Source organism: Bombus fervidus, chromosome 18 (assembly GCF_041682495.2).
Source record: "Bombus fervidus isolate BK054 chromosome 18, iyBomFerv1, whole genome shotgun sequence".
Taxonomy (NCBI): Eukaryota; Metazoa; Arthropoda; class Insecta; order Hymenoptera; family Apidae; genus Bombus; species Bombus fervidus.
In genome coordinates, this window is record NC_091534.1 from 1,702,558 (window position 1) to 1,729,220 (window position 26,663).

Here is a 26,663-nt window from a genome sequence, read left to right on the forward strand (position 1 = left end):
AAGCATAAAATTGCATAAAATTAGTTACACATTATGCACCGCCTGATAACATTTAACTTTCATGTTGAGGTTGACTGATGGAAGGACGAGTGGATGAATTTGTAATAGAAAAATATATTTAAATAAATAAAGGTATAATTATAAGTATAATGTATAAATTTATGCTGATCCAGACCCTCACTCTCATAGTGTTACAATACAATAGAATCGATAGGGAGCACGTTCATATATTGTTTATAGTAAAAGGACATTACAAAAAGTTAACCTTACAGTTCTAGCTAAAGGCTACAAGGAACATAAATAGAAATCTATTTATTAGTTCCTTTGTTCCTAGATCTTGAAACCCAAAACATAATTTATATTCAAGGGCATAATAATACGGATCTCTCCTTATTTAGAATATTTTTGTTTCGCTAAATTCTATTTTCTGCGTAATAGCGGTCTCCAGGTCACGGATATACATAAATAAAGATGTAGAGTTTTTCTTGAAGTAATTACTTCAACATTTCATTTACATCTTCTTATATCCCTAACCGTTTAGGAGATACAGCCTGTTACAGTTGCGTGGAACACCCTGTATATAGAACAAGGGAAAACGTAGCTGATCGGTAGATCGATTTTCTGCTGCGGCTTCAAGGATAGCTTTCTTGTCCTTTTAATAGTGCCTATAATTTCAAACACAAAATGCCACAGTGCATGCCCTCCTGGAGGCCCATTTTGGCTCACAGTGTCGCGTCGGTTCGAGATTATTTCACGTTCCGCACGTAAGGTGAGAGATTCGTACTCCAATTATGATAGTTATTTCAAAATTTATTATAAACTGACAGAGTAACGATATAGAATGTTACATTAACAGAAGAGAACAGGAATGGAACGTCGAGTGCTAACTTGGGAGGATTTTTATATCAAGGGTTTGGTTCCTGAGGAGGAGTTATCGCTGGATGCCGTCACACAGGTATCCTGTTACTGCTTAGTTATAGTTTTGATGGCTACAGTATGCGAACTGGTATGCAAAATATGATTATCCTACCGCTATATTCCGAGATCACCGTGACAATAGCGTAGTGGTTAACGCCTTCCAACTAAGAGAAAAAGCAAACGAAGGAGCACTCATACCGCACAAAAACTGCGTAAAATACCTAGGAATAAACATAGACGACAAACTAAACTTCAAACGATACATCGAAATCCAACTCTCCAAGGCCAATAAAGCGTTCTGGAAAGCAAAAAGACTATTCTACTCCAAACATCTCAAGAGCAAAGTAAAAATACTTTGCTACCAAGTTCTAATCAGACCGATCATGGCTGCCCAATCTGGTACAACATATTAGCCTCCCTAATGGAAAGAATTCGCATATTCGAAAGAAAATGCATCAGAGCTTGCTTGAGTACTTACAGATCCGAACACAGCGGATTCAAAAAATATGTAAAAAACAAAAAAATCTACGATCTAGCCAACATTCACCGCATAGACTGTCACATCTTAAAACTAATAAGAAACCACTTCGCGCAAGCGGCAAAAATAAAAGAAAACAGCCCAATCTTCAGCCGCTTATTCCCAAATGACTCACATTAAAAAACACACTGACAACAGGCTACATCCCCCCAGAAGCGTTCCTATACCTAGACGAAAAAAACTACCTCCAAGACCAAAATAATATCCCGACAATTTACCACATAAAAAGAAAAATTGGGGTCAAAACCTCCTTACTCTTCTCACCATGCTCAGAATCTTGGCACTACTATGTCACGATGGACGTCCTTCCGTGGCCCCAGTACCCAAGTACCTGAAGGCCTCTTCTGGGTCTATCGCAGATATTTTTGCATTATCCATCTTTACTTCCGGGTCCTTTATGAACCAGGTGTCCTTCTTAGCTACCACCTGGAACGCTTGACTTTTCTCACCCGATACAGTCATACCTAGGCTCTTCGGGTATTTATTGAGCACGTCATTTGGCACTGTACCTCCCTCTCGTCTTTACCAAGCCAGACGATATCGTCAGCGAAGACCAGAACAGGAACCTTGTTTCCGTCGTTTACATTTATGCCACCAGTTCTCTTTTCTATATCAACCAGCAGCGACTTCAGACATAAATTGAACAGCAGCAGTGACAGAAGGTCGCCCCGCTTTACTCCCCTGAAGTTTTCAACCTCGATTCCTATGTCGTCTTTTGCTTCTATTATGATTTTCTACCCTTTATACATTCCTTCTATCATTTCGATGATAGGGGTCGAAACGCCTTTCCTCGCCAGGCAAGATCTTATCGTCGAGTGGGGTATCGTATCAAAGGCCTTGAACATATCTACAATTATGAATATGCGCCTCTCCCTTATTTCTCTTGCTGTAATCTAATGCTGCGTTTAATAATTCGATGTTTATTTTACATCCGCTCTCGGATGTTAAGCCTTTTTGCCTTAAGTTTTGAGCGATATCCCCTCTTAACCTACCATCGAGGATAGATGAGAAAATTCGGCCTAGAATAGCCAATTTTCCACTTTATTTCCATCTTTATTAGTTTTAGGTATTAGCGAGGTCCTATTTTCCTTCCATGTGGTTGGAAAATACCACTCACGATCCTAATGCCAAGAGTGGGATCGTCGGGATAAGTCCCGGGTACAAAAGTACTTTCAGGCCCCCGCTTACGCCAGACCCATCTGAGTCTGCCGAGCAGAGCTAGCAGGTCGCCGAGCCAGCAGTGACGTGGCCGTACATCCACACGATAGTCCGACCAATGACTTAGGATGGTACCACGGGGGTCGAGTGTGAGCCCGAAGGGAGTAGCGACCCCTCTGCTCGACCAGTTCGGGTTTGGACTCGTGGTGGCAGTGATCGATGCGAAGATGCTGGCAAGACGGCCGTTTATGGAGTGCGGATGCCCCCCGCCACTCCTGAACGGTTCGTCGACGGTTACCAACTGCTCCGGATCCGTCCTGGAGAAACGGTAGGGTTTAGAAAACGCCCCGTTCGACCTGAAATGAGTGACAGCCCCTGCAGGCCTAACTAATACAGGTAGCAAGGTACTGGGTACCTTGCGCGCTGGTTGGGCGTAACCCCAACCCCTATGGTCCTAGGGGACTCAGGTTCAGTATGGCGAAAAGTCGACGCCGAGGTATGTGCCCGTAAAGGACAAGACACACTAGTTGGCAATGTGCGTAGGAGTACCATTTTCTTTGATTTCTACTTGATCTGGATCTCTTTGCTCCATCCCTTCTATTGTTGTTTTTTCTGCGATAATTTTTCCTGTTCCTTTTAGTTTCCCCAAGTTTCGTTCAACCGGGTGTAAATGTTTCTTAACAAAGGGAGCACCTCGGTTTGATTTTCGATCTCTTTCTCGAGGCTTCGCCGCCAATCGTGAACTATTTCCATATTCGAATCGCATGTTTCTACTCCCGCTGACGCTATGACTGGCTCAACGAGATCGCACCCGCCCTCTGCTTCTAGGGTTCCCTCCTGAAGGCTCCCTTCTTCATTTGCTGTTCTTAGAGTCTTTCTTTTACTTCTTACTTGATCAGCCGTTTTTGTCGTTAATATTTTGCACATGCCGTTCATGCGTCGATAGCCTTCTTTGGGTCCCGAAATTCATGGGGCAAGCATCACACTTGAATCGACCCTCACTGCACCGCGTGGAATCGCCAGATTTTGGAATATAGCATCTTGCGCCACGAAGCTTGGAAAGGCTCCTCTCACATTTGAAACATCCCTATTGAACGAGGGTATCTACATGGTGTTTGTTAAGATCCCCCAATGTCCTTACAGACCGGACAAGCAACCTTGTCTCCCATTAATGGGATAATAACTTTAAAGCAACTCATGTCCGGGGTCATGCGTCCTAAACCCTATCTCCCTGCTAGAGGTTCCCACGGAACTCGAACGCTTATACAAAAAAGAAAACTCTTCTCGGATCTGCCGATGGCGTCTCCAGGTCATTTTCGATTACCCCGACGAACACTTCTACGAGGGCTCGAATGGTATGCGGTTCCGCTGCCGGGTTCCGGAATAGGAGGGCGCACTCCGCCCATTGTATTCCTAATATTTGTGTATGCAACGAATGGTTTTTGAATTGTATTTCCTTCGTTTTACAAGCATACCAGACAAAGTATAATATTTAATTACCATTTATTATCTTTATGTTGTTATTTATTATTTTCTTTATTTGTTGCTATAAAATTTTAATCTATTGTGATGAATACTATCCCTGTGTGTAATGATATTACTTTTTGTTTATTTCTGTGCAATATCTGAGCATTCGAATGAACGAAAAGCCTCCATTTGGCTTGCCGTGTGGTTGAACCAGGCAGATGAGGAATAACTCAAAATCGATCTCACCATCAACTTGTAACATAGTAACTTTTGCTATTTAAGTATATCGTCACGAATAAGCATGTCCTCATCGTAAAAGTTTTTTAAGCTTTATAGACTTACTTTTTGACATGCCCCGCGAATTGCAAGTTACAGCCTAAATGAACTTGCAGGTATCTTTGCGGTCGAACTCCAGGATATTCCCGGCGAAGCTGTTTTACTGTTGAAGCTGGGAACGTCTCGCCATGGGCATGCGGCGCGCATTAAGACAGTGAAACTTAACGCTGCTTACAGCATCCCATTTGTCAGTCATCTATAACACGTATTAGAAACATTTATCATAAACATTTATCGTAAACACTTTTTTACGCACAGACATGCTGTACGTTTTATTATATAGAAAATTTTAGATACAAAGTTAGAATTTCTTCATATGCTCATCCCATGTTCAAGGATTTGTTTTTATCTCTTTTATGTTGTGGTGGATTCTGAGATGAGATCAGATTTATAAAACAGCGAGAGAGATTGCTGCTGCAACCCGTCAAATATATTTGAAATAAATTAAATAAGTATTGATATAAACATATATATGTTGGATTATCGTTAAGATTAGGGCTAGGGGCGTGTAATGAATCTTCACCGGAATTATTCATCGTTGTCACACAATCGAGGTAACGTTTATTAACACAAGTATGGATGTTACAAGATTGGCGAGTGGCCGCGGTAATTAGACACTAACGACAATGACCTTAGGTTCGATAACGAATCCGCGGTCAACGGGATAACGGATGTACTTTGCTCCAAAGTCTAAGTCGGACTCGACTTACTTCTCGCGATACAAGGATTACTTGACTGACTCTTTATTGAAACGTGGATTATTTACCGATCGTACAGACACTAGATAACTGACTAACGAGACTGCAAGAAAGGAAATCACTTTCCGTCACGATGACGCTGCAGAGGAAAACTATGATGGGGTGTGCCTAAGGGCACGAGATCATTGGACTCGTCGAGGAAAGCCTCCGCTCGGAAGGTGAGAGAAATGGACGTTGCTGTTAATTGGTTAATTTCTATGTTGTTGGTTAGAAAAGGATGCTAGCCGCCCTTGAGAGAAGGTTGCTAGCGGGAAGCGTCGTACGTGAGGAAAGCAGATCTCCCGTATCTTCCCGTAGTAGGTGATAGATTTAGAGACTGTCAGGATGAGGACTGTTTGTCCGTTTGAAGGACCTTAGTTAACTAAATCCTAAGATTTATAGCTGGTCCTTAGGCTAGCTGAACGTGTACTGTGGAGATGCATCGACATCTGGTAATCATCGTGTCCGAAGAATAGAGTCTGTGTGTGGCGAGCCACGGGACAGGGACCATTGGAACGTTTACCGCCGAGTGTTGCTACAACTATTTCTTTTTAAGAAGAGCTATAATTATATAATTAGTAATTACTCTATATCTCTATTAGGTAAAAAAGTTCATCCCGTGATCGCGACTACGTTCGGCGACTAGTTGTCGCCTCGAGCCCAAGCTCATTATCTCGGACAATTATAATCGGGTTAATTTATAAAAATTAAAGTATTGGGGACTTTCCAAAGAATTCCAAAGGGAGAGCCCGGTGTCCTCTCATCTCCGACATGTATATACAAAACTGACTTTATCTATAACATATTTACATCTCGTGATTAGATAGACCTTGCACAGCGTATTATCGATGAAGTCTCTGTGGATTATTTTTAGCGCATGAAATCGATCAAGTAATAATGGAAGATCGCTAGTCCAGAAATTTCAGATCATCGTGATTTTCCACAGTTGGATCAAGTCAGTGTGTCGTTTTAGTTCGAATGGACGGATCCCACCTGTTGGCAATTTTAATCATTTAAAAATAAGTATCACATTGAATACGCTTTCCTTCGCTCAAGATCAACGCGTAATCTTACTTCTTCTTTCTTTCTCTAGGAGATTCTTTCTTGAGGAGAAATCTTTAAGAGAAGCTTCACCGGAATATGTTATATAAGTTCGATGCGGCTTAAACAACAGTGGCGTGCATATAGAAGTTGGCACGCAGAGGCGCCTATTACGCAGATCCAAAAAGAAAGAGAAGGAAAAGGGTGAAAATAGGATATCCAATGGTGTATCTGGAATATCTACGCGCAGCAATGGATGCTATGTACCCTGCATCTGATTACGATACGCAAATCAGATTTTTTCCCCAGAGGGCGGTTGAGCTGCGATCCACTGTTCCTTCGAGACTCTTTATCCTTGCAATGAGTAGAATAAGATGTAATAAAAAAGTTTTACCTTTTATTGCAAGATAAGAGTCAATTTTGCGACTGTCCTTTTTCGCAAATCTCTAGCGATTCAGAGATGTAGAATCACCGCCATGACAAATATCTTTTTCACAACTTTTATTCGTATACATAGTATTTCGATATAAATACTTATTTAATTCAGATATTTCATTTGTTATTTCAACTTTTATTAAACTTTTCGTTGTCATTCGGAAACTTTATTAAATTATTTGAAAAAGTATAAAGTCTTTCAATAGTATAATCTTATAGTATAATAGCATAATCTGGCTTAGAAAGATAGCTAATCTTTATCGATTTTCAAAGCTATGAAGAGCAAATAAGTACTTAAAAGCGCGTAAAATATAGTTCAAAGTAAACATAATGCATATATTCCTAGAGGATTTTAATTTTTTTAATTCTTTAACTGAAGATTTTCTTTGCTACTAGATCTAATTTATAAAATTAATGGTTTATGAATGTTAAAGTAATAATATATAACGTTTTATTAAATATAAAATTTATGTGTAACAGAATAACGAATATTCTCTTATACATCTCAAACTGGAATGAATTCGTCTTATTGCATATTCATTCATTCAACGCATACGCAATGCGCTCGTCTCATCGCGTTTTCCTTTTGTCTTTCTCTCTTTCATTTTTCGCTCGTACAATACAGATGTACACACATCTATTTTCTAACAATAAAGTTGGAAATACGCACCGTGTTGAAGAAGAAAAAAAAAAAAAGAGAAATAAGAAGCGCGCGATTTTACATATTTTTTGGATACATAGATTCCATTATAAAATTAATATTTATCTTTGCACGCGTAAATCACTCAATGTTCTCCATATTGAAAATGTTTTAGAAATATGGATTGATGTTGAGATGTATAGATGTACTATGCTACACGCATTATACCTAGGCATATAATTACTTGCGTACATGTCTAGGCACAAGTACTGTTGCTCTTCTCTAAATAGATTCTATTCTGGAAATCAACTTCCTCTCAAGCAATACGCTTAGTTAGTCTATATCACTGTGCAAAAGCGGACGCTCCTCGTTTTAAATAACAAAGTAGTTCATCGCGTCGTGTGTTGTACAATTTTTAAGTTACTTTTTCCACTAAATGTATATTTGTTTCAATTGTTTTTAAATAGCTACATTTGTGATACTAATACTTCTTAAACCCCACGTAATATAATATTACCTCTTTTTTCAGAATTTAATGAAACACTTCGTACTTTTAATTTATAAAAGAATATGTGCGAACTAAACTTCTATTTAAATTTTATGTTATATAAAACTTATTATAAAAGTACATAACAGTTATAAGTGAATGAAATTTATTAAATGAAAGAAGATATTTAACAATTTTTTGTTCGAATTCTTACGATTAAAAAGTTATTTGTGGTAAGTTTCGAGATTTCAAACTTTTTTCTTCCTTTATTTCTTTTCTTCAATAGGGTGATGCATTTAATTGCACGGTTAATCACAATACCGTGTGTTTCATTAAATTTTGTACATTTCCATATTCAAAATACATTTCTTTTATATTCATATCCCATTTCTAACGACTTCATATTAATAAATTTTTGTATAATTAAGTTATATTTTTCGCTCATATATTCTTTAGACTATATATTTTAATCACTTAATTAACAGTATTATACGTGGATATGTAACTTAATCAAACTGTGATGAAAATGAAAAACATCTATTATTTGTATGAAAAATTTGTTTTACTTGCAATATTAAATTTTTTTCTTTGGTCATAGTATGTATTAAATATATCATACTAATTTGAAATATTGCTGGAATTTCTATATTTTCAAATTATTATTTAATAACGTGAATTTATAATTTAATGATTTAAATCTATTACTATAAATAAAAAATGTTAGCACATAAAATAATATTAAAATAATTAAGAACATATGAATCATTTTTACCACAACGTATGTAATATATGCATTTTTGTAAATGAGATTGTTACAAGTTTTAACAATGGAATCTCAGACTACTTGTGCGATTTGCGGGAAAAATGCAATTCATAAATGTAGTGCCTGTGAAAATGTTTATTACTGCAGTAAGCAACATCAGAAAAAAGATTGGAGGAATCACGCAAAAGCTTGTAAAAGTTTTAAGGTTAGTAGTTTTCGTACTAATCTTATATTTTCTAGCCTATGGATTCAATTATATAATTATAGTATATTAAGTATAGTCTTAGTTCTTAGGAGAGAAAGCAAGTCTTGTAATTCGCTATTCCCTAATATGCCTCTAGAGACAAAGGTACTATATTGGGGTGAAGATACTCGTCGGATGACGCCTGTTAATTACTAGATGAGTGTTATAAATGAATGTTTTAAAAATAAATTTTTTAAGGGAACTGACACGGAATTGGCACGGGAGCGCTTAAAAGCTTATGAAAAACCTTGTGTGAAAAACCGTTCTAAATCTCTATTTGAAAAATCTCCTTAGTGTAACTGAAAAGACTTGAATTGTTAGACGTGTTCGTCTCTTTATATCAGATAACAAGTATGGACGTTTATTTAATTAACAAATCAATTAGCGATCTTACCTTTCTGGATAGTTCGTGTGACTCACGAATAACTGCTGTCACTCACGAAGGAGAGTGAATTAGGTTCAAGGAAAAATTCCGTTCTTTAATTGCCGATATATGCGTGTACTAGGCATGCACACATCTCAGAACGAAGCAGACGAATAAGAGTCGGTTACAATACCAATTTGAGTAAAGGAATAAATACACAATCACTCACAAATGTACGAAATACCCAATAAAATGAACCGCGCACTAGAGAATAAGTAATGCTGGTCAGTACTTCTAAAGCCTTCGATAGTGTATGATATGTAAGATTGTGTTACAAACCATTAGGGCATGTTTCCATAACAAAATATAGACGGACATAAAAGTAAAAGTTTTCTAAAAATGTGTCTTAAGAGTAATTTTATATACACTATACATAGTGGGTATCTCAACATTCATGGACATTAAAGTGTTTTTGTTTACTGATAATACTAGCTTTACTAGATACACATTCAGTTTCGTAAATAACAAATGTGACATTCCAACAGTGTATGACAATGAGGGTAATAAAAGGTATAATGTTATCCAAAGTAAATATAATTACATCGTAGAGATACGAGAGACGAAAGTTTACGAAACTCGGACTAGTAGAAGATTATACAAGAAATATGAAATTAATCTAGTGAAATAGTATTATAAACATGTATACGGACTATAATCATGGCGTAATAGCATCTCAATGAACGTTGCCATTTGCGTGCTACCAATCTTAATTATTACACCACTTTGGGCAAATTGCACAGAAACATTCAAAGTTAATTACGTACCTCGTTTTACAGTTAGCAGAAGATTCCTTATTGGGTCGTCATTGTATAGCCACACGAAATATCAAAGTTGGGGAAATCGTTTTGAAAGATGATCAACCTCTGATAGCAGGTCCTATGTATAATTGCGCTCCTGTGTGCCTTCGCTGTTACACGGTCTTGAACGAAACCAGTGCAGTAGCTTGTGAAAAATGTGGTTGGCCTCTTTGTCAAGATTGCAAAGACCATGGATTAGAGTGTAATTTTTCTTCTTCTCGCAGAGATCATAAGGTAATTACATTACTTCATTGTTAAGATAACCTAACTATTTTTATTTTTGTAACCTGAACACGAATCTGCAAACCGTTTCTTCCAATACTCACACCTTTCGAAACTATCAGGTTTTTTAAAAACGTCAACATTCTGAACAACTTTTTCCTATATATAACAGCAGTTCGATTTTAACTTCCGAAATATTTGTAAGAAACTGCAGATATTACTACATTAAATCCTGCCTGTACAACTATACGTCACATGATGCGACCGTTTATCTACTATTTCTATAAATACATTACGGCGGCCTGCAAACAATCTTTATAACGGGCGAACATTTTAATATTTACTCCGTTTCTTTTTTTCTTACTAACCCGAAACTACTTCGAAAATGTAAAATCTGATATGGATAAAACATTTAACTTCATAACCTCAAATTATTACAAAATTACTTATCTGCATAAAAGAGCCTTTTACAAACAAGAATGGAATGGCATCGAAGAGGACAAGATCTGATGATATTAGCTTTTTTTACAGGTGGACACGTAGAGAAGATACGAAGATAAACGGCGTTTTTTAAAAATGAAATCACACTTCTTAATGTATTTGTCTATGCATCTGATTACTCTATACAGGAAAGTATCAAGTTACTTATAGCTTAGGGATATTCATTATTTTTAATTTTTTGTTTCAAATGTACAAACTTGTTGAAGTATTTCCTGAACCAATTATTTTTAAACAATATCCTGGAGGTCGGTAATTACCAACAATTTTTGTTGGAACATAATCAATATAGATCATAATTGCGACATCTATGGATATTGTTACGAACGATTAGATATGTAATATCCCTTGTAGTATGTAATGTACGAACTGACAAAATCTTTGTTCTTTCTTCTTGAATCAAGCAGCGAATTGTAAAGATGTGTACAAACTAGTTTGAAAGCTAGATAGATTACGTGTAAAACCCCAACCTCGATTCCAATAGCTTTTTTTAGTATTGACGCGATACATGTAGAGGATGATATGCGGGCGTTTCGCTTAAAATTGGCCACGTACACATTTTCTCTGTCTGTGATGATATGAGAAATATTTCTTACGTAAGAACCCTTTCTACCTTGCCCACAGAGATTTATCGACCTGTCAACGCTTCCGAAAGAGTCAGTCGAAATTATGCAAGAAATTGTACAAGACGAAGATTGGAGTACGGAGACATAGGATAAAAGTCTTGAACATTGTAAAAGTTTCTCTGCTGAAAATGTTGAATCGGAGGAAACAACGAATAACATTACCGTTCAGCCGAAGCAAACGACGAGTAACATCGTCGTCTCATGCACCGACCGGGTAAACGTGGAACCCCAAAAAACGTAGGAAGTAAACGTGAATCATTGAATATCGTAGCACACTTCAGAAACTTTAAAAAATCTCTAACGATAACAAAAATCAGAATGAATTTGATGCCTCTCACGATAGATTAATGATACAATTGAAGAAAAACAAAAGTTCTTGCAAATATCTGCGAAACTAACATATATAAGAAAAAGTTGTTTGGAGCGATGGCCTTAACAATATGTTTTAAGGTTATAGAAATCGGTGTAGAGGTCACACATTTAGATAATTGTCATTTTTTTTTAAATGATATTTTTTCAATGTTTCCTTTTTAATGTTTTTACGTACATATACATAACATTTTCTATCGTATGTCCTATGTAATATTATTGCGCATTCATTCGTGTATAATGATATGACCTTGAAATGACATTGGACTCTAAAATCTTTAATTCGTGTGGAGCTTACTTTCAGCGTGATTTCGATATGATTTGTTTCTATTGTGGTACATTTCATTAGGCGAACAATAAAAGGTTACACAGTTTTCTTTGATGATTTCAGGCCTAATACTAGCACAAGCAGCACTTATTCGTTCCTTCGTATTTTCTAATATTGTAGACCGATCCAACCATTTGAGAATTTCTTGCGGGCGTCCGTGTTGCACTGCGTGAACAGCGTGCCACTCGCCGTGTTAATACCAGAGTAATAAACGATCACTCGATTCAATTATCAATTATCTTATTATTTATAATGTCACGTCAAACATTTATTTATAGTTCATGATATCTCCCCATTAAATTATCTAAACCATCAGGAATTTTCAACCGATCAAGAATATAGGATTTTATTATTATTTGTTTAAAACTCTCATCACTACGGTTCCATCGCCCTCTCTCACACGGACTACATTCTCTCGACGCTAGCAACACTATCTCGACAACGCAATACGCACTCCCTGACTTTTCGATTCACACTCTCTGGCTTCTCAACTAACACTGACTGTTAATTCGTCTTTGTCCCTTAGCATCCCTTTGTCTTTTGTCTTAGCCCCACCACGCACGTGTTCCGCAACCGCTCGTGACCAGAGTCACGCAAGCCTTTTCCGCGAAACTATTCTTTCAAAGAATTATCCAAATTCAGCAATAGACGCAGCACAAGAGTTAACAACAACCAAAACCCTCTAATTACTCAACTACTCGACACGTTGGAACAGGCTAAAAAGACATTACACTTTAGACCTAAGCACTAGATTCAAATAGAATCAAACATATTATAAATACTTATTAATCATGCCATAGTACACGTCAGATAAATTTACTTAAAATTCTCTAACGAGAATTGATTGTAAAATAAATGCAAATGAAAAAAAAAAAACAATGCTGGATCCTTAAGAATATTGAGGGTACGCAGCAAGGATGTGTAGACATCTGGTTGTCATCTTGCTCTCGACGTGCGGCTTGGTCCCTGATGTGCTTGACGTTACATGATCATAGGCGCGAACGGTGGCGTGACCCGAGCGTAGTGGGAGTAGTTTCCCAGAGAAGACAAAGTAAAGATCGAAGGGCGGCAATCAGTTTCATTTGAAGATTCAAACGGCATACATCGAGAGGTTCTGACCAATAAAATTAAAGTCGCTTGGTCTAACGAATTCATCGAAAGATATCATAGTCGGATGATACTTTTTGTTAGATTATTGCTATTTCTTACGTCAGAAGAAACTCTATAGCTATTTTTATCGGTAGATGTATGAAAGAGATTCGTTAACAATATATACTGATATAATAATGTAATGTTTCAGGTATCTATAACTGAATTTGGCCACCCACATCCAAGTTATCAATGTATAACAGTCATAAGAGCATTAGCATCGAAGGATATTAATTTGGAATCTTATAAGAAATTACTATCGCTCGAAGGTCATTGCGATCAAATAAATTCCCATGAGCTGTCAAACACTGTTCGCTTTATTAAAAGATTTTTCAAAACAGATGATATATCGGAGGAGGAAATGACAAAAATCGTCGGCATCTTACAGGTAGAAATTCAATCAATATTTTAAAACCGCGTTATAAATATTAAGACGAATAGAAATGTCACATATTCAATAAATATTCTCGAAAAGTATGTTTTCGTAACGTATAGTATTCCCAGATACAGTTAATACAAAAGGTATTTGTACAGAGCTTAACTTTAACAAAATTATAGTAGAACATTTAGTACACGTTTGTAATACATTTCGTAGAGCGTTTAGTAACTAAATTTTAACAAATAGAAATTGTATACGTATTCCTAGAAGCCTCCAAACTAATTTTCAGAAAATAAGCTTTCTCGCAAAATAATCTTCTATCTCTGTTGTTCAACTAGTAATAAATATCTAGGAAAATATCTACGCGTAATAAATATTTTTACAGTTACCGCTTCATAGCATAAAAGACAATCTGCATCAAAGTGCAGAGAAAATAGGTTTGAAAGACGAACAATGTTCGGAAACACTTAAAATACCTCCACAATTTCCAGATATAAACATTATTGAAAATATATGGGACCACCTAAAACGTAAAATACGGAGTCACTATATTTCGTCTGGAAATGATTCAACGAGGACGTTTTTACAAGAATGGAAAAATATTTTAAGTAGGATCTTTGTCAATTTGACAAATAGAATGCCACGGCAGTTTCAAGTCATAATAAAATCAAAAGGAATCTGCTAAGTACTAAAATAATTATATTTGTCTTAATAGTTTTTTCCCTTAAACTCTAACTGTACGAATAATTATTACGCATATATTTTTGCCATTTTTTAGATATTTGTTAATATTTTCACGGAGGACATAGATAGAAGACAGCTTTATTTTGTGAAAATTATTCTGCAGACTTGTAAGAATGCGTATATAACTTTTAGTTGTTAAAATTTTATTAATGAACTATGTTCTACAAAATTTTTGTTGAAATTAGTTATTGTACGAATACTTTCTACGCCGACTGCGTGTGTGTTTACCACGACAAAAGCCGTTTAACGCAATTAGCGGTTTCTGCGGATTCGGACACCGCACAATTTTAATTTCTAAGCTCTATATTTTTAGCATACGTACAAAGTATATAACTGATACGGTTACAATGTAGTACAATAGCACCTCCTATAACGCGAGATATACGTTCCGTTACGAATTCAAAAGATATAATTAAATAAATATGTAGTCTTTTCTTAGTGTGACAAAATGTGTCCCACAATAATAACTGTTCACAATACCAACTGTAAACAACTCCTTATCGCACAAGAGTTAATGCAAAACCGTGTGTCGAGTCAATTCAAAGACTTACATATTTTCATATTAGAAAAGTCATTTCATGCAGCTTCTTAATCGCATTATATGGGAGCAGTAGCGTAATTTTTAGTCCGCGTTAGAGAAGCGACGTGTTATACGGAGTCCGACTGTATATTATTTTCAATCAGCATTTTTTTAATTATCTTCATCAAATATAAACGTATCGTACATTCTATCGGTTTAAAAATAAATCTGAAAAAGTATGAATGACAAACACTTAAATTGCAGGTTAATGGACATGAAGTTCCGCTTACTGATCCACCATACGTAGCAGTTTACGAACTGACATCATTACTTGAGCATAACTGTAAAGCAAATTGCTCGAAAAGTTTCACCGATACTGGAGGGCTGATTATTCATGCTGCAGTACCTATTGCAAAAGGTGACTACATTATATATATATTCTATAAAGTATAGTAATATATATATATATATATATATATATATATATATATATATATATATATATATATATCGGAATAGAGAGAGCAAACGCGTGGATGAATGTATTATAGAAATTCTTTATTCAGAAATGTTAGAAATTAGGATTTCCAATGGTTTCTATTCGATATGATAATGTATTGATAGATGGATTTATTACAGTGGATTAAACAGAAAACGATGATTATTTAACGTGAACTTAATGCTGTAGTGTGATATGACAATTCTCGATTAACGACTCTTGACTCTAGACTTTCCGGTGGCTAACTGAACATCAATGGCTGCGGTGCTGAAATATATTGATAGCCGTTAGGTCTATTGAAGTTTTCCGACCCTTTCGGCTTGTCGGTATTTACGCTTTATCGTCGACATTGTCTGTACGTCGGCGATCTTTCCACGGTACTATAACAGAGACCAATGAAGCCGCTGTAAAGAGGATAGTTGTGTCAAAAACTAAACACTAGAGAAGAGTTTTCCTAGAAGTGAGATTCACTTCAACAATTTGTATTATTACATATTACTCCACAAAACGACTTTTTTATTCTTGATTTTCATCTTATTTTAGCTTTAATAATCACCCCTTAAATTTTTTACATCTGTAGTCGAACACCCTGCATATAACTCGTTGTTCGGAAGAAGGCATTTGGAACGAATGTAGCTTTCATTTTTGTTGTTTTGGATAACCCCAATCGTAAAAACAGATATGCGTGTCGGTAAAAACTTTATATCTACGAGTAAAACCATACGGCATCGTGTGATGGTGAGCAAGTTAGCGGAGTAATGCTCTTGCTGCTCTACAGTCTCAGATATCATTTTCTGTCCAACAAATAGTACGGCATATTCCAGTCTTTTGTGCAAAACGGTGTTGGCATATCCTATGACTACAAATAAAGGAAAAAATGTTGCGTAAATGCTTTTCTAAAAAGTTACAAACGCGAAATAACCGACTAATTTTTCGTTCGATAAAAGATATAGATTGACGATATTTCTATCAATTTTATTTGTTCCAGTCGAAATGCAAAAGAAGTAAACTCGTTATATTACAAACTTCTCATTGATTTCTTTATATTGATTCCTGACGTTCATTAAGTCTTGTTACATAAATTTCTTCGTTTACAATTGCCCGTAATTAAAAATCTGGTTGAACCAATGAATTACTCGACGTTGTTGAGGTGCGACGTTGTTGATACTCGTTGCCTATTATATTTTAACGAGAACTTCGCTAATCTCGTATCATCGTTACAACTTTTTAATAAAAAGTTTATAAGCCTATGTTTATATGATTCTTTTATTCCTAATTATGGAATGTGCTGGCAATGTTTTACGACGAGTGACTAGAATACTCTATATTACACGTGTGCATAAGTTTGTTGAACATTTCGGCTCTGCTTAACGAGTGATGTGTTATTGAACGTTTTGTCTGTCATTCGGACAAATGTGTATGACGAGGCAAAACGGCTGACGTCTACATAAACATTTTGTAGTGTAGAGTTAAATTGCTTATCATTTATCCATTTATTTCTATATATTAGCCTTTTCTACCGTTTTGATATTTACAAATAATTTTATATCACATATTTATAAATGACCTGTATATAGACATATAGAAGCGTTCTTATGGCTAAGAACACGCAAAGCAATTTTTAAAGAAGTAGTAGGCTCTTTTAACTGTTTCTTAACTGTACACACAGGGTAGTTTTATAGAAATTTTATAGAAATTAGTCACAGTACTATTACAAAAGAGATTTTAATTAGAAACTGTTGATTATATATACGAATAGTCAAGTTCATGTTGATCGAAAATATTACAATGTCGATTGAAGAAAATTACAAGAAAACAATTTTCCAATATTTATATAAATATCCATGCTTCTCTCTTCCTCTTTTTCTAAGTAAGACAATAAGTAATTTAAAATATTAGCTTTTGTTACAATCATTCTTCAAAACATAAACGCATCATCAACTATGTGGACATCTTTATATGTTACAATAGAAATTTGCTGATAATATCACGCTATACGCACTTTGTGTGATTTTGCACTGCAAAATTTCCTACGGATACGTAATGTCGACATCTATTAATAATATTTAATATACGGGATGAAGGTAACCGGAATCACTTCGATCACTCTGTATGTCATGATTTTAGTGACAAATTTTTCAGATATAAGTTGAATGGTTTCAGGATACGCAGAAGGTCAAGTTTTGTTTTTTGCGAACTGCTCGAATTCAAGTTACTATTTTTAGAGTTATCGCAGTGGCTTCAGTTATGCCATTGCAAATAATCGAAATTGCAGTTTCTTCTAAACTAATGGTTTTTTGTATGAATAGGTTAATTCTTTTTTATATAGAATTATGAGTTAGATCGACTAACATAATAAAAAGTATATGATTTCATTTAAAAAGACAGATCTGACCTTCGTATGTATTTTATGCAATCTCCTACAAAGACACTAATCGCGTCAAATTCTGTCCTCCTTGAAACCACTCAACTTTTATCTGAAATACTTTTCACTACAATAGTGAAGATGCAGTAAGCGAAGTATGCTCTGTTCGTGTATGTATATACGTACATTTATGCTAAAGAACTGTTTCTTGTGTGTACTTGTGCCTCCCATGGGTGAAAATAAATCAACGGTGTAAAGGATAAAAGCGCTTAGGATGGTAGAATTGAAAATTTTTGTGCGAGATTAAGAAATTACGTGTCTTTTTCTGTAAGCAATTCAGCTAGCGAGTATAAGGTGATGTGACCAATTGGTCAAAAATCGTGTCGAATAAATTGTCTGTTCTTAGCCTAAAAGATAAATGCAACTGTATGAATTTGTATGAAATATTTTAGGAGACCACATTTCTATATGTTATACGGATCCATTGTGGGGTACTGCGAACAGAAGACACCATCTTCTTAAAACAAAATTTTTTGAATGTACTTGTGATCGATGCAAGGATCCCACAGAATTTGGAACAATGTTTAATGCTTTAAAGTGCAATCGAACGTAAGTTAAAAATTATGTCTTATAGAAATTATTATGAAAACGAAGGATGGATTACTATAAATAAAAATATTTTCCCACTTTACAATATTGTACAGAACTGATGCAAGTACAGTAGAGTCTTCTTCATCCGAATTTATGTGGCGGATGATGAATGGGTCGGTATAACGAAATGACGAGAATGATTGCTGCTGCAACCGTCAAATGTATTTAGAATAAATAATTAAATAAGTTCGATATCGTCGATAGACGTTCGTACAAAGTGTTTAACAAATAAAATAGCCCGCTCGCGGATAACTTGATAATAACTCGGTATATAATCGCTCGATAGTCGCTCACAATTGATTATTGGCAATTGCTTCGCTCGCGATCGTGTCCGCTTATTTATACTGGTCGGGGAGAGTCGAAAGATTCAAATTCGACTTGGAACGACGGTTGCCCTCAACGGCGACATTGTTTTTGCCTGGAGATAATCTCGCGCTAATTTCGTATATCGAGGCGGTATCCGTGATCCGAGGCACAACATTAATCGATAGCTTCTCTAAATATTGAATATCGATCGGGGAACGACTATTTCGCGGCGTCGATTATACGAATCATAGCGAGAATTTACGCCTCTCGCTGACGCGTTTTCCTCGCGACCGCGTCTCTCTGCGAGTGAACGAAACAGTGATATGAGGTGAATAGGCCGTGATAGTTGTAAGTTGGTGTAGATATCGGCTGCTGGGGTACTGTTGTATTTATTCTAATTTAGATGCGTGGAAGAAAAATCGGACTCAGGTCACCGGGATTTGAAACCCGGGTTCCGAACGTTCGTAACCTAAGGCGCTAAGCACTGCGCTGCCGTCGTCCGACACTAGTTAGTGTCGAGTGGCGGTATTTTGTTGCCTAATGCCGCCACAGATATAATATTGAAAGTTTGAACACAGAAGTTCATAATATTCTGGAACGTTTTCAATATGTACGATAATTGACTCCGCAGGGAGGGCTCACTTATGTGAGTCTTTTTTTTTTTTTTTTTTTTTTTTATCGTGGGGAAATCCTCATGGACACTCGGCGCTGCGTAGCAACGACCGTGTAGTGTCGGACTCTTACCGACTAAAACCCCACGGTGGTCATCCCGACGTTCAGAGGTGCACCCGGGGTCTCTTGCGAATCACTACCGAGTGCAACCTCGTCGTCAATCTCCCTGCCGTTGTAGTTGTCTAGGGAGGCGTCCCGGCTTGAGTTGGAAAGCTAGGGGGAACCACTCCTCCTAGCGCCACGTCCCCTAATCTGACGCACCCGGGGCAGCGACTGCGTCGTACGGAGCCCTTGCGACGTTGATGCGACGATCTACTGGGATCGGCTCTTCTCTTCCGGTCCCTCTCTGCCCGCTCCTTTCTCTGCATAACCTCCTCGCAGTAGGCGCGGACAGCGTTAAACTCCCGGGGCCCTCGGAGCATGGCCTCAACGACCGCTTCCGGAGCCAACCTCTCGCCGATGTCGAGCTGCAGGACGCGCCGCGGTTCCGCCCACGCTGGACAGAACTCCAGCGTGTGCTGTGCCGTGTCCTCCTCTTCCCCGCAGTGGTGACAGGTGGACGTCACCTCCCGCCCGAGCACTTATGTGAGTCTATGGGGACTGGCAAACCCACGTTCCCGCAGCCAGGGAGGACCGTGGGGACAAGCGTTCCGCTTACGTAAGCCCTCTATGTACACCGCAGGGAAAGTCGCCGGGAGTGTAACGCGCTTGATCGCAGTTATGCTCTCTCTACGTGACCTTCGGTAGTAGTGCACCCACGATCCTGATGCCAAGGGTGGGACCGTCGGGATAAGTCCTGAGTACAAAAATACTTTCAGGCCCTCGCTTACGCGAGTCTCATCTGGGTCTGCCGAGCAAAGCTAGCAAGTCGCCGAGCCGGCAGTGACGTAGCCGTACATCCACACGATAGTTCGAACAATGACTTAGGATGGTACCACGGGGGTCGAGTGTGAGCTTGGAGGGAGTAGCGACACCTCTGCTCGACCAGTTCGGGTTTGGGCTCGTGGTGGCAGTGGTTGATGCCAAGATGCTGACAAAACGGCCGTTTAAGGAGTGCTAGTGCCTCCCCAGCCCCCTGAACGGTCCGTCGACGGGTGAGCAGCGTACCAACTGCTCCGGAACCGCCTCGAAAACGCCCCGTTCGACCTGAGATGAGTGACAGCCCCTGCAAGCCTAACCAATACAGGTAGCAAGTTACTGGGCACCTTGCGTGCTGGTTAGGCGTAACCCCAACCTCTATGGTCCCAGGGAACTCAGGTCCAAAATGGTGAAACATTAGCGCCGAGGAATGAGCCCGCAAAACATAAGACACACTAGTCGTACGATAATTGAGATGCTTAAAATCTATCTTATTAATCAAACTGGCTGCGCATGTGCAGGCTAGACCGAGGGGCTTTGTAGATAAAGCCCAAACTCAGTAAATGCAGTAAGTTTTATTGAGTAACACCGCTACTAAGAAGCTCCGCTCCTCGCTAGATCATTAAACATAGAACGAACCTTAAATCAACTACAGGTTTAGCCCAGAATGTGTTCTTAAACCAAAAGTGTTCCTTCGCTAACTAATTTAATCAAGTTGATCTTGAGAGCTCTTGATCTTGAGAGAGACAGATAAAACCGGATCAGGTAAATTCTAGGGTTTCGGTGATTAAGCTCTTCGCGAGCTCATTAAACTTGAAGCGAACCAACCGATTGTGAGTCTCTTGGTTTCTCACAGATCTAGTCTCTAAGTCGGTTCTTGAAGCCACTAATCGGGGAACTGAACTGAACTACCAACCCTCTATTTATGCTTGATACTCGTGGTACGTGGTGCACTCACGTGGATGCGGAGTGTCTGGCCTCGAATATATTTTGTTGCCAATTCTTTATAAAAAAATATTAAAAAACAAACGCAAGCTTATATTAATAATAATGCTGATTTAAACTTAAAGAAAATACATAATTTAAACTAAAATACAATTTTGTATAAATAAAAATAAAAATAACATAAAGTAGTCATTTTTATGTTGATGATTCAGGAATGAGGATGGCAATGTTATAGTACTTCGAAACTAACTCTTTTTGGAATATGTTGCGAAGAGGCTGACGTACAATGTCAGATACTTGTAAATAAAAAAAGTTAATTTTACAGCAAAAGAGTCGCTTTCAGAATCCATGATAATTACAGATTCTCTTGAAAAGTACTATAAACTCTTAAAGTTTAAGACTCTTTAAGAAATTTTTAAGACTCTTAAAGTCTTGAACTCTTTCTCTTTAACACAAAAATACCACGAAAAGTTGGGGAACATTATTTTTAAAATTATTTGTATGCAAGAATAATGATTAGATCTGTTTGCTTCTTTCCAGGAATTGTCCAGGATACATATTACCAAAAACTTTTTTTGAACAGGAACAGGATTATATATGCAAAATTTGTGAATCAATTGTTCCTTATGTGGAAATTGAAAAAATATTAGAAAATATTGGTATATACCTTTCAACTATGAAGAAAAATGACATTATCGCATGTAAAGAATTTATAAGTCGTTACGAAAGTGTCCTTCACCTAAATCATTTTTACAATATTGATGTAACGATTGCTCTGGCTCAATTGATTGGACAACAAACTGGAGGATTAGCAGCAGTTGAAAAAGATCTTCTCATCGAGAAAATAGGATTATGCAAAAAACTGGATAAATTGCTCAAGACACTCGTTCCTGGTAATGTATTTTATTTAAGAAATCATAATTAACGATAATTATTCCATGTTACCTCTGCTCATTTCTGACGAATTCAACGAGTCCTATGTTTTAAAATTAAATGATTAACTTCACCACTGATACGCAAAATACTCAAATACAAATACTTGATAGTAGGATTTCAAGGAATTCCTGGGAACGTTTTGTTATTTAATTTGTTTATTCGATTAATTTAATTTTCTGATGCCACTGTTATAGGAATTTGATGGAGGGATCAGGGTATTTTTTAACAAATTATAATGTATTTAATACAACCGTATACCTGTCCGTCCAACATTTTCACAGAAACCCTCGTACTTCTTTACTTTTTCTTCTGGATGCGTATTGCGCATTTCCTGGGGCAGTTGAGTATTTCCCTCTTTTTGAAAATATGCAAATATTCATAGAAACTGCACACCCTAGAAAGGATGCGAAATAGTACCAAATTCTTGTCGGTTAAAACCTTCGCGGTGGTTCAGCGTTTATCGTGTCAGGGATCTCCGGGGGATGAGGGTAATTGTACAATTTCCAATTCGTCGTTCTCCACTCTCTTCTCTTCAGGTACCGTGATGATGAGCGCGCATATAACCTCGGGTTACTTCCGAGCTAACTTTTTAACTTCCTGGTTAGGCTGGAGTTTAACCGAGTCCATTATATCATTTCTCCTCGTTTTTAGCCATTCCTTCTCCCAGCACTACGAAACTCTTCTAGGTGTAGTCTACCTCTCTATTTCAAAGTTTTTAAAATACGCATTTTCTTGATCAGTTCTTTCCTACACGTCTTCCGTGTCCACCAGTATATAATGTTTTTAGTCTTTAGCTTTATTCTCTTTCCATGGTTTAGCTACATGTCTTGACCGAAGCTTCTTTTTTTGGTCACCTCATGGAATTTTCGAGTAGAAAGTATTAATGTTTCCTTTAGTCCTTTCCCTCCATAAATAATTAATAAATAATAGCACGTCATTAAGTTCATCTACGGCGTTTTTCCCAGAAGCTCTCGGATTTCACATTGGGTTCTCGTAGTTTGACTTCACGTCAGGGTCGACCGCAAGTGACTTCATTCTAGTGGCACCCTGCTTACACATTCATCCTCATCCCCAATCAATAATCCTGTTGCTCCCTGACATTTTTTCGCGAGGAGGGGAAAATGCACTTACGCATTCCAGTGACCCGCGTCACTGAGTTAAGTGGGACGCCATATCCACTAAAGACCCCTCCTCTATCCGTTTTTCTTAACGTACAGCTACCAACCCCGGAAGCGCTTTTCGGCATTACTTCAGGATTGGCCCTAGCGTGTACCCCTCATTCGTCGCATGCATGCCATATGTCGCATGCATACTTTTGTAGAATGCCTGAAACTTAGTCCAATTGTCATCTTGATTACCTCTTCAATAATATTTTCCGTCGTTAATGGCGTACCGACATAGCTCTCCAATTCGGTCCTGTCGAAGGTCCACCTAGGGCAATGTAAATAAACTTTTACAAATTTATCAGAACGCAAAGTTGCAACGAAAAAGCATTATCTTTAATTTTAATTCTATTTTTGTTTCAAATATAACTGTAGTACGCTTTCTTGAAAATCGTCAATTGCATAAAATATTAAAAATCGGCAATTTCAAAAATTGATACAGTTGTCTACGTATACATGTGCGAAATGAGCGCGATCCTACCTGCAATCAGATCAATTAACTTTACTTTACGATTTCATTGTATTTCATCCACTTAGTATCGATAGTAGTAATAGTACGCATAATTTAAGATCTTTGTTTCAGCTGAAAATCGAATTCGAGGTCTGATTCTCTTCGAATTACATGCAGCCCACGCAGAACTTAGTAAGAGACATACAGAAATGGAGATTTTAGTGCCATTATTGGTAAGATGAAATATCAAATTTAACAAATACTTAAATAATAATATATATGTCAGATCATCTTTGGAAAACGGGGCGTATGATGAGTCTTGCTGCGAGTTGTCCATAGTTGTCTTATACCAGATGATGTTTGTTTATGGGAATGTATTACAAAAGTTAACAAGTGATATCGATGATCGAGTGATCGAGATGTCTATGACGATAAATTTAGGTTCGATAACGAATACACGGTCAACGGGATGACGATCGCGATTAGGAACTCGATGTACGTGTTCATTGGGCTATTATCGTATTCCTCAGGTCAATCCCTGTTTTTAAGGAGAGTTATTTAATTACTTTATACCACTGTTAGGTACACGTCCCTCCCGTGACCGTGGCTACGTTCAGTGACCCATTATGTCACTTCGAGCCCAAGCCCACTGTCATAAATCTCGGATAATCATAATTGACTTAACTCATAAACAGCTATTACTCAGTTTTATTGTTTAAGTACGACTATAATAAAAAGTCTGAACCAAAGTATTGGGGACCTTCCCAAATATTCCGAAAGAAAGGCTCCGGCGTCCCTTCATCTCCGACATATATAACACAAACACAAGAAATTACCATCTTTAATAAAATTACAAAATAGATACCTGATTAGAAATTTTAATGGGGTATTTTTAATTTCTTCGTTGACATGAACAATAGAAAAGCACAATGAGCTTGAAAGAGATAAAAACTATCTTGTAAAAGGGGACAAAAGCCAAGAGCTTTAAAAAATTAATAATTCATGAGAACGTATTGTAATTTAAATGTAAATTCTTTATTATGATATGTGCATTATGATATGGTATGTGTGGTTATTATGTGTGATATACTGAAATGTTGGCTTGAGGCTTATGTTTCAAGCCATAAGCAACCAAATGTTGTACTAGTGTACTACTTGTTCGGTATTATATACGTCGGGTTAACGTTATGATTAAGGGTAGGGGAGTCTAATGAATCTTCACTGGAATTGGCCATCGTTATTATACAATCGGATTAATGTTGATTAGCACAAGATGATTAGCAACCACGGGACCGTTGGAATGTTTACTGTTAAGTGTCGGTACGGCTATTTCTTTAAAGGAAAGCTATGCAATTCTACACCTCTGTTAGGTGAAACGTCCATCCCGTAACTGCGGCTACGTTCGACGATTAGTTGTCGCCTCGAGCCCAAGCTCGTTATCTCAAGTCTCGAACAATTGTGTTTGGGTTATTTTGTAAAGGCTACAGTACTGGGGGTTTTCCAAGGAATTCCAACGGGGGGGGGGGGGGTGTCCTTTCATCTTCGACATATATTTTTTGCCTTATCTTCGGTCGCCCGTGTTTCTATTCTTTTCGGTAATTATAGTTCTAACGCGAGCGCTAAGGGGTTGGAACATTTTTTACATAATACGATAATTATACAATATTAACAGACAATTATATAAATTGTGAACAAAAATTTCTGCCATCATTTATTTGCTCTTTACATTAATAAATATTTAAAAATTTGTTTCTTTTTGTAGCAGGAGTCAAAGAAGTATTTAGTTGATGGCTATCAATTGCTGAAGTATGAACCGAAAGTTCTACCGGAAGGAAAAATAGCTCAACATGCAGAACAAAATTTACACGAAATAAATAAGCTCTTAAAACGATTCAACGTAACATAAACTTTATCAGTACGTAGTTTGCTCAGTAAGATCTACGTTTGGGAGTAAATATTAAACGAAAAACAAAACTGTATATATATATATAGCCTTCGTAAACAAACAAATATATTGAAATAAATTTGTTAAAAATGTTGAGGAGATATTAGGATGGTATGATCACTAGTTCCTACATGCTAAGTTGGTACGACTTCTAACGACGCTCCTTTGTCTTAAGCGTTGGCCACGTGTTAATTATCTAAATGTATTCGGTGTGTTCACATGTTTGTACTTGGTGGTAAAATACAGAACGTAAAAAACTAAATCTGAGTGAATCAATAAATACCAAACTCCAAAACCTATTGAGTAACAAAAAAAAAAAAAAATTATCCCGTTGACCGCGGATTCGTTATTGAACCTAAGATCATTGTCATTAGTATCTCGAGTATCTAATTACCACGGTTACTTGTTAAATTCTGTAATAATCAGATTAATAAATATCTTCTTTATTGAATAATAACAATGTCTAATCCAAATGAAGATTCGTTACACGCCCCTAATCATAATGTGAACCCGACATACACATATGTATGAAAGAGGAAATTTCCTCTGTGATATTATATAGATATATATAGACTGTAGCTACTTTGCACGTATCTACAAATTTTATATTATTCTTTATGTAAGTTCAAAATTTATGTGGTAAATAACCGAGTAATGCAACTAAATCATGATTGGCTATACAAAAGAATTGTAACAAAAAATTGTTACAATTAGAAAATGGAAGAGCATAAAGAAAGCAAATAAGATTCAGAAATGAAAGAAATAAAAGAAAACAAAAAAACATTTAGAAACACAATGAAATATAGAAAATATATTTACCATAGTGATTATTATTTGCAAATATAAAATAATTGTTAGGAATTTAAGTGTCCTGCGGCAACATTTGTGCGTGTTTGATGAGTGGGTATATGGATGTCGCTGATGTCACGTCGGAGACACAAAAGATTGCGAAATTAACAAATCGTCGGTGATGTACTCGCGTCGCGGCACGAACGAACGATTCTTTCACGAACAGGATGAAGGAAATGAAACTTTATTTGGGAAAATGAGAT

The 26,663-nt window shown here is 37.0% G+C and overlaps 1 protein-coding gene across 4 annotated transcripts; it reads left to right on the top strand.

Annotated features, from left to right (window-relative positions):
* Positions 1-6,888: 6,888 nt before the first annotated feature.
* LOC139996364 (SET domain-containing protein SmydA-8) lies at positions 6,889-25,873 on the top strand. 4 transcript variants are annotated; one of them, XM_072020702.1, is made up of 10 exons: positions 6,889-7,708; positions 7,800-7,990; positions 8,566-8,725; positions 9,965-10,219; positions 13,329-13,565; positions 15,085-15,238; positions 18,137-18,293; positions 21,657-22,009; positions 23,799-23,899; positions 25,429-25,873. In XM_072020702.1, the coding sequence occupies exons 3-10, from the start codon at positions 8,585-8,587 to the stop codon at positions 25,570-25,572; spliced, it is 1,542 nt and encodes a 513-aa protein (XP_071876803.1). In that variant the 5' UTR covers positions 6,889-7,708; positions 7,800-7,990; positions 8,566-8,584; the 3' UTR covers positions 25,573-25,873. The 4 variants fall into 4 exon arrangements, with proteins under 4 accessions (XP_071876803.1, XP_071876804.1, XP_071876805.1 ...); XM_072020703.1 differs by having other exon boundaries at positions 8,577-8,725; XM_072020701.1 differs by lacking the exons at positions 6,889-7,708; positions 7,800-7,990 and having other exon boundaries at positions 8,319-8,725.
* Positions 25,874-26,663: the final 790 nt, after the last annotated feature.